This window comes from Echinops telfairi, unplaced genomic scaffold (assembly GCF_000313985.2).
Source record: "Echinops telfairi isolate 266 unplaced genomic scaffold, ASM31398v2 ScPeMD7_44;HRSCAF=162, whole genome shotgun sequence".
NCBI lineage: Eukaryota > Metazoa > Chordata > Mammalia > Afrosoricida > Tenrecidae > Echinops > Echinops telfairi.
This window is the reverse complement of record NW_022103942.1, coordinates 1,930,617-1,939,585: the sequence shown is the minus strand read 5'-3', so window position 1 is coordinate 1,939,585 and position 8,969 is coordinate 1,930,617. Positions and strand designations below refer to the sequence as shown.

General features: G+C 40.7%; 1 protein-coding gene across 1 annotated transcript in view; it reads left to right on the top strand.

Annotated features, from left to right (window-relative positions):
• Window positions 1-8,969, top strand: part of CENPI (centromere protein I) — a 93,101-nt gene that overhangs the window by 15,453 nt on the left and 68,679 nt on the right. Inside the window, exons 6-7 of the mRNA XM_004711207.2 lie at window positions 3,068-3,116; window positions 3,405-3,451. Coding sequence (XP_004711264.1) covers window positions 3,068-3,116; window positions 3,405-3,451 — 96 coding nt within the window. The remainder of the gene's footprint in view (window positions 1-3,067; window positions 3,117-3,404; window positions 3,452-8,969) is intronic.

The window sequence follows — 8,969 nt, the reverse complement described above, 5'->3', positions numbered from 1 at the left end:
TGGTCCCGTTGTTTTCTCCTCTAGACAATTCATCCAGTCTATCTTATCTAGATAGATCTGTAGAGATAATAATATGCACCAAAAATCAAGCCATAGCAAGATAGGCGATGAATGAGAACACAGCTATGACAACAAAAAAGAAAACCAATTACTCATAGAAGAATAAATTAAAAGAAAAAAAATTTTAAAGAAAGAAAAATCTGTAAATAGATCAAGGTCTGCTTTTTGATCTCTAGGCATGTCCTTCAGTCAGGTCCGATGGGGTACCATACTCTGGCCCCAGAGTCTGTCCTTTGTACTCCCTCGGGCTCCCTGCTCTGCTCCCATGGTTGCTCTGCCGCACGCTTTTTGTGGTTTGCCTCGGTGTCACAGGGTCAGTCTGGGCTGGTCCCGACACTGGGTCTCCAGTGTTGTTCCCCTTAGGACCCTTGGCCATCAAGGGACGGCGTGTCTCATACAGGGATCAGCCATATTGTCCACTCTGTGCATTGGCTGTTCAGAGCGGGGATATTGTCCTCCAGGCCTGGTGGGTCAGGATGTGCTCCTCTCTCTCTTCCTCCACCTTCATTTGCTCCCATTTGCTCTGATCAAACATGCCGCTCTCCCCTAGCTGCAGCTTCAGTGCCAGTCCGTCCTCTCAAGCAAATTCTTCGGGGTGGGGGGGTGGGGGGGGCAGATGTCCACATAGCTGGTATGGGGGTTGTGCTTCTTGTATGTGGGCTTTGATGCTTCTGTGCTAGATGGCCGCTTGTGTACCTTCAAGCCTTAATGATCCCAGACGCTATATCTTTTGATAGCCAGGCACCATCAGCTTTCTTCACCACACTTGCTTATGCCCCCATTTGTCCTCAGCGATCATATCAGGAAGGTGAGCACACAATGACACAATTTTTTCTTCTTTGATGTCTGAAACCTGATCCCTTTGACACCTCGTGATCACAAAGGCTGATGTGCTTCTTTCATGTGGGCTTGGTTGCTTCTCAGCTAGATGGCCGCTTGTTTATCTTCAAGCCTTTAAGACCCCAGGTGTTCTATTTTTTAATAGCTGGGCACCATCAACTTTCTTCATCACATTTGCTTATGCACCCATTTGTCTTCAGTGATCGTATCGGGAAGGTGAGCATCATGGGATGCCAGTTTAATAGAACAAAGTGTTCTTGCATTGAGGGACTACTTGAGTGGATGCCCAATGTCCATCTCCTACCTTAGTACTAAACCTATAAATGTACGCGCATTGATTTATTTCCTTATCATCATAAATAAATGTATTTACATATGCACAAGTCTGTATTTAGACCTCTATAAATGCCTTTTGCCCCCTAGTTCTTCCCTCTATTTCCTTTTGCTTTCCTCTTGTCCCACTATCATACTCAGCCTTCATTTGGGTTTCAGCATTTCCTCTTAATTACATATTCCTTGCTCAAGCCCTACCAGGCCTCCTACACCCTCCTTGCTGCCGATTTTGGATCACTTGTGTTCCCTTGTCCCTGAGTTTAACACCACTTCCTTCACCACAACCACCACCCTCACTCCCCCTCTCCCTTGTCCCCCTGAACAGTCAGCCTGGTTGTTTTATCCTCCAGATTGTTTATCCAGATATGCGCCCTTCTTGATTTATTCCGGTTTGGGGGGTTCAGACCACTCTGTTTCCCCACCATGTGATCCCAGAAATGTCCTCTGTCACAGTCTGCTCCAATAAGGGGACAGCGTGACACGTGCTGTTGTCATTTGCCCAGTCCCCTCTATGTCCCGTTAGCTCCCAGCAGGGACATCATCCTCTGAGTATCGTGTGCCAGCGTTGGGTCAAGTCCAACTCTCTTTCTCTTCTTCCCTCCCGGCCTGCCTCCATGTGGGTGAGGCATGCTGGCCCCTCTCCCCAAGTAGACTAATTTTTAAGTTGATACTTCTGTGTGGCCTGGGAATGATGTTATAAAAATTCAAATGGCCTGTGGCAGAAAAAAAGTTCCCCACCTCTACCATATAGAGTCCCTGTGAATCAGAATTTATTTCAGGGGGAAAGAATCTAGAATAAGAAGACCTCAAAAAATGGACACTTTGAAATTGCGTAGGATATTATAGTAGTAGTATATCAGTCAGTAATTTACTTAACTAGTTTATTGAGTGAGTGATAACTTGCCAAACTGGAGACCAAGTGGTTTAGTAAATTACGGTATGTCTACACTGGAATTTTAAGCATATTCTTCAAAGACTTCGAATTTTGTGTGGGAGCACTAATGTGGATGAAAATTCCCCTTGGAGATTGGTAGGGCTGTCTGTAACCAGAATTTCAGGATTTTGAGACATCTGACTGTCCGAATTGGGCTGCTAACCAAAAGGTCAGCAGTTTAAAACTACCAGCAGCTCCTCAGGAGAAAGATGAGGCTTCCTGATCCCATACAGATTTACAGCTTGGAAAACTCACAGGGGTGGTTAGACCCTACCCTAAAGGGTCACTAAGAGTCAGAATTAACTTGATGGTAGTTTTTTTTTCCCTTTGTTTGTATGCTTCCTTTAATTCTCCTTTTGCCTTTAAAAAATCATTTCATTGGAAGCTTTTATAGCTCTTAAAACATTTCATACATCAATTGTATTTTGTACATATGTTCCTATTATTTTCTAGACATTTACTTTCTGTTTGAACCTTGGTATCAGCTCCTCCCCCCCCTTCCCTCACCCCTTGAGACCCCTTGATAAATTATAAATTATTATTGTTTTCATTCCTTATACTGACCACTGTCTCCCTTCACCCATGGTTCTGTTCTTCCCTTGGGTAAACCTTTACAGGAGTAGAAAGCCTCATCTTTTTTCAGTGGAATACCAAACAACTGACCTAGCAAATTTCAGCCCAGTACATACCCACTACCCCTCAGGGCTCCTGGCTCCGTGACAGTGGGGTTTATGTAGTATGGAAAAGAGAAACTTCTAAAAATGTTGCTCAGGGAAATCCTGAAGCGATTTTACTTAATCAGTGTAGAATTGTCATTTGAGGAAAATGTGTTGTTATTCTGTTCAAGCTATATTGCCATTTCTCTTTGTAATGTTGGTGGGTTTTTTTGTATTTTAACAGTGCCCATATGTCTGCCACTTGCTGTATTTACTAACCAAAAAAGAAAATGGTGAGTGTTTTCATTTTAGTTGTATTATGTTTACTTTGTGGAATTAGCATCTGCCTTAGCCTTTGTACAGTTAAGCTAACTGAGCATTAGTTATTTATTAGGCGTTGATTTATGGAAATTGCTTTTTAATATTTTTAAGAACATCTGCTTAATGGCTTAACTGAACAGAGTGTCTGTAATCTTGTTGTAAGAAGCGGAAAAATGAACTATAGGGTGGTTAGTTGTAGCCAGTTTATTTTTTTCATTCTGAACTAAACGTATGGTATCCATTTTCTTTGCCTTTTCTAGTCAAACCGTTTCGCATACGAACACTGCTTAACATTCAGGCCAAGATGGTGAGTACAAAAAGACTGTGTGCTAGGTACTGAGCTTGGCTTTAGGAATATAAATGCATCCTACTCTCATTCTCATCATAGAACTTACTGTCTAGGAACTTGGTCAACAGAATAAGAAATCAAACTCTGATTCAGGGTCAAAGAGGAGTGGTAATACTTGAGGAAAATGTTAAAGGAAAAATAGGATTTAATTGGGAAAGAAGGGAGAGGACACTCCAGGAGATGGAGCAGCCTGTGCAGAGACATAGCAGGTGGCAAACAGCAAAACTGCTCTTTAGGGAACTGTTTGGGTATGGCTGCACCAGTGATTGCCAGGAAGTGGTCAGACATGAGAGAGAGACAGACAGACAGACAGATTGACCAATCAATCGATCAATCCAAGAAGGCTTTTAAGGAGACTCTCTTCTGGATACCTAAACTTCAATATAATATTCTCTGTTATATATTCTCAATATACCTGTTGTTTTTACAGCTCTCTTGTGTGGACATTTACATTGTAGTAGTTAATTCCTATGCCTAACTGAAACCTACACAAAGACATTCAAATGTGTGGACAAGTAAAAACATTAACAATCCCACTGCCCTGGCATGAGATTTCTTCTTAGACATTTTGTGGGGGTATATGCTGTCCTTGGGTGAGCTCTCTAAATGGCTTTTAGTACCACCTGCATGCTGATGCATGGTGGCCTGGTGGTCCTTCTGGATAAGCTTGGACTGCTAACTGAGAGTCAGTGGTTCAAATCCACCAGCTGCTCCATGGGAGAGAGTTGAGGCTGTCTGCTCCCATGAAGATCTTAGCTTTGGCAACCCTATTTAGGGTTGGTATGCGTCAGAAATGACGTAACTGTAGTGTGTTTGGTCTGCCACTGTGTTTATTGACTGCATTTTCACCTGGGTATTTGATTGACACGTCACACCTGACAGATCCCAAACTGAACTCATAAACTTTTTTCTCACCCCACTGCCTTTTCTTATGCATTATTTCTTTATCTTGGATAAACATCTACACTGGAAACCTAGGAATCATTCTAAAGTCTTTCCCAGTTGGCTCCCAGATCTTCTCATTGCATTTCCTGAACACAAATTAATTTTTATCTTCTACCTCTCCATTCAGGAGAAAGATGGGGCTTTGTACTCCTTTAAAAGTTTCACAGTCCAGAAAATCCTGTCCTATAGGGTCACTATGAGTTGGCATCGAATCGATGGCAGTGAGTTGAGTTGACCTCTCCATTGCAGGTCAGGAACTCTTTTTGCTCTTCTAGCCTTCTCAGTGGTATCACCATCTTCCTCACCCTCCATATCCATCTACTACTAAGTCTTGTCTGTTATAAAAAAACAAACAAACCCAATGCCATGGAGTTAGTTCTGCCTCATGGCTAACCCTATAGGACAGGGTAAAACTGTGGGTTTCCAAGATTGTAACTCTTTATGGCAGTAGAAAGCCACATCTTTCTCCCAAGGCACAGCTGGTGGTTTTGAACTGCTGACTTTGTAGTTAGCAGCCCAACGTGTAACCACTACGCTACCAGGGTTCCTCATCTTGTCTATTGGGTATCTTAAATATGACACCAGTTCCTCTTTCTTTATTCTCGTTGGCCCTACTTTAGTCCAGTCATCCTCCTCCTTTGGTTTACAGCTACCACCCCCAACCAAGGTCTCTACTGTTTTATAATGTCTTTCTAGTGGTCACTTCACATGAGTTCTTGTTCTCAACTTCAAAGATGAGTCCCTTTGTGTGGAACAGTAGGTGCTCCATAGTCTCTACAGTTCTAGTTTATCACCCTCCCTGTACAATCTGGCACCTCTCCCTTTCTCCCCTCCCATTTCTAAGGCTTCAGCTGTGAGTCAGAATCACCCACGGGGCTTTTGTATCGCAGTTTGACGAACCCAGATCCCAGTGTTTCTGATACAGTACTGGGATCATTTCTTTTGAAGCTCATATTGTCTTCTATTGACAGTGACAGAAAAAATAGAAAGGCCACCCCATCAAATACCACCCAGAAAAACATGGCCGTTTTGGTTGAGTTTGGGCTCTCACATTGCACTGTACAATTTAGTTGACAGAAATTTCACCCTTTTCAAGTATGTAATCAGTAGTGGGTTTTTGGTAGACTTCCAAAATTGTCTAACCATCACCACTATCCCATTCCTGACCATTTTCATCCCTCCTTTTGAAAACCTGTGTCTGCTTGAAGTTACTCCCCAGTCCCCCATCTCCTTCCCTCAAGCCCTAAATACACTGTTTAGTTGATTACAACACACAGGGGAACCTACGAGGGGAAACCCAAAAAAACTGGAATTTTTTTTCAAAGCTATGTATTCAAAAATTTTTTTTACAAAATAACCTTATCACCTTCAAAGGACTCTCCATTACACTTAGGGCAGTTGTCAAATCTGCCATTCCATTCTTGGAAACATTTTTCACACTCATCTATTTGGATGACTGACGCACCTCCCTTGTTTTTTTCTTCACCTCTTCTAAGTCTTCAAATCCCTGCCCTCTCATGCCCTTCTTCATTCATGGAAACAAAAAGATGTCGCACGGAGTGAGGTCAGGTGCATGGGACAAGAGAGGCGTGCTGATTTTTGCCGGAAACTGGCACACTGAGATGGCTTGCATGTCACACACTATTACAGAATCTTTTCAGAACCACTAAATAGAATGCTTGATTAAGAGTCTCACCTGGTGGAATGAGCTCCAAATGCACGATCCCCCTCACATCAAAAAACAAATGAGCATCATCTTGATCTTTGATTTTGCTTGACAAGCTTATTTGGGCAAGGTGAAGATGGCATCTTCCACTGGCTTGATTTATGTTTGCTTTCGGGGGTCTTAAGAGTAGCACCATGTCTTATCACCGATAATGACCTTGGGGGGAAAAGTCTGGGTTGCTTCAGGGCTGTTCTTTAGAAGCACGACATGTTTCCACTCGAAGTTCTTTTTCCCAGTCAGAACCTGAGGCATAAATTTCACAGTGACCCTGCTCATTCCCAAATCTTTGGTTAAAATTTGCTGAACCGAGCTCCAAGATAGTCCAGATAACTTCTTCATCTCTTCAATGGTCTGTTGTTGATCTTTGAGCACAAGTGCATGAGTTTTGTTGACATTTTAGTCTGTTAATTGGTGGACGTCCAGAACAAGGTTTGTCATCAATTGACATTTCACATTTTTTGAGACAAGAAAAGCACTTGTATACTTTAGTTTTTCCCAAAGCACTGTCCTTGTAATCTGTGTTCGATATCACAACAGTTCCTGCATCATTTTTCCCAAGCAGGAAACAAGATTTCACAGATGCACGCTGGTTTCTTAAATCGGCCATCACAAAAAACAAGGTTTGAGTGAAACAGCTCTTACAAAAAAATTCACTGTGACCAGAGAGAACCTTCCCAGGTGACACCACTTAATGCACTAACTCAGAGCAAGTTGCTAGATGCTTGCGTGTACGAAAGCTCTGCCCAGCAGAACTTTGTCCTTGTTTTATTAATTTGGTGGGGGGGTACCGTCTCATATATAAGTGTTTTGGTTTTAAAAATACTCGGAGAGGCTGATGGTTTGAACCTCCAGTCTTGTAGGTAGCAGTCCGAAGCTTACCTGACATCACCACCAGGAGCCCTAGGTACCTATTAATCTACTTATTGTCTCTATGCATTTGCCTATTCAATGTAATCCATATTTCATCATATAATATCTACCTTTTGTGTCTGATTCATTGTACTGAGCATAATGTTTTCAGGGTTCATCCATGCCCTAGCACATATTAGAACTTCAGTTCTACTTATCAAATAATATTTCTTGGAACTGTAAATGCATATAAACCAAATGTATAAATTTTCTTTATCCATTCATCAATTTTATCTTTTATCACTCTAGCGAGTATTTTTTCTTATTTTGTTGATTGTTTCTTTTAGTTTTCTGTTTCATATATTTCTCTTCTGATCTTTATTTCATGTCTTCTGGTAGCTTTGGTTTTCTTTTACTCTTTTCAAGTCATTCATTTATGGTAATTGATTTTGAATCTTCTCTTTTAAATATATATTTTAAAAAACCTCATTGCCATTGATTCGATTCTGATTTATAGCAACCCTATACAATAGAGTAGAACTGCCCCTGTGGGTCTTTGAGGCTATAAATTTCTATGGGAGCCAAAAACCTCTACTTTCTCCCACAGAGTGGCTGGTGGGCTTGAACTGCTGATGTTGTGGTTAGCAACCCAACACTTAACCCACTATATCACCAGGTTTCCTTTTTTCATATGGAAATCTGTTAGTGTGAATTTCCCTCTAAGCATTTCTTTGCTGTGCCCAAAAGGTTTTTATATTTCACTTTTCATTTTTACTTGAGTTTAAGAATTTCATTTCACTCGATTTCTTCTATGATTCTGTAGGTTTTTTTCTCTAGTAGTGTGTTATTTAGTTTTCATGTATTTTTTTTTCTTGTTCACTTGGAGCTTATGGTCAGAGGTGATGCTTTGTATAATTTCAGTCTTTTAAAGTTTGTTGAGACTTGTTTTGTTGTTTAGCATACAGTCCCTTCTGGAAAATTATCAGTGTGCAATGAAGAAAAATGTCTTCCTTCTATGGTGATGTATGATTATGTCCTATATATGTCCATTAGGTCAAATGACAGTTTTATTTAAATCCTCTCTGCCCCGGCTGTTCTTGTGTTTACGTGTTCTCTCTAGAACAGCAAGTGGTGTGTTGAAGCCCTCAACTATTAGGTATTTTGTTGGAGATAATCCATTTCTCCTTTCAGATTAGTCAGCATTTCATGTGTTTTAGAACATTGACATTACGTCCATGTATTTATAGTTTTTAATGTCTTCTTGGTGGACTATAAAATGTCCTTTGTGTCTTGTAATAGAATTTGATTTAAAGCATGTTTTAGCTGATATAAGTAAGGCCATCCTTGCTATTTTTTGTTTACTGGTTACATGGTATATATTTTTTAATTCATTTTATTTTCAGCTTGATTGTGTCCTTACATGTAAGATGTGTTTCTTATAGGCCGCAAAACAATGGATCAAGGTGTTTTTTTTATCTATTCTGCTCTGAGCTTTTTTTGTGGGAAAATTAGATCATTTACACTTAAGATTACTTCTAAAAATGAAGTATCAATTTCACTCATCTTGCTAGTTGATTTTTTAGGGTGTGGTGGTGCAGTGTGATAAGCATTGAACTTCAAACCACAAGGTCAGTCGTTCAAACCTACAAGGCCCCCTCTCCCCCTCCCAGAGAGTGATGAGGCTGTCTGTTCCTATAAAGATTTACAGTCTGAAAAACCCACGTGACCAGTTTTACACTGCCCTATAGGGTCACTATTAGATGAAATCAACTTGATGACTGAGTTTTGGTTTTTGTATGTCTTCTTTGTCTTTTTTTTCCTCTCTTTGTTCTTTAAAAAAAAATCATTTTATGGGGGGCTGGTATAACTCTTATCACAATCCATACATACATCCATTGTGTCAAGCACATTTGTACATTTGTTGCCATCATCATTCTTAAAACATTTGCTTTCTCC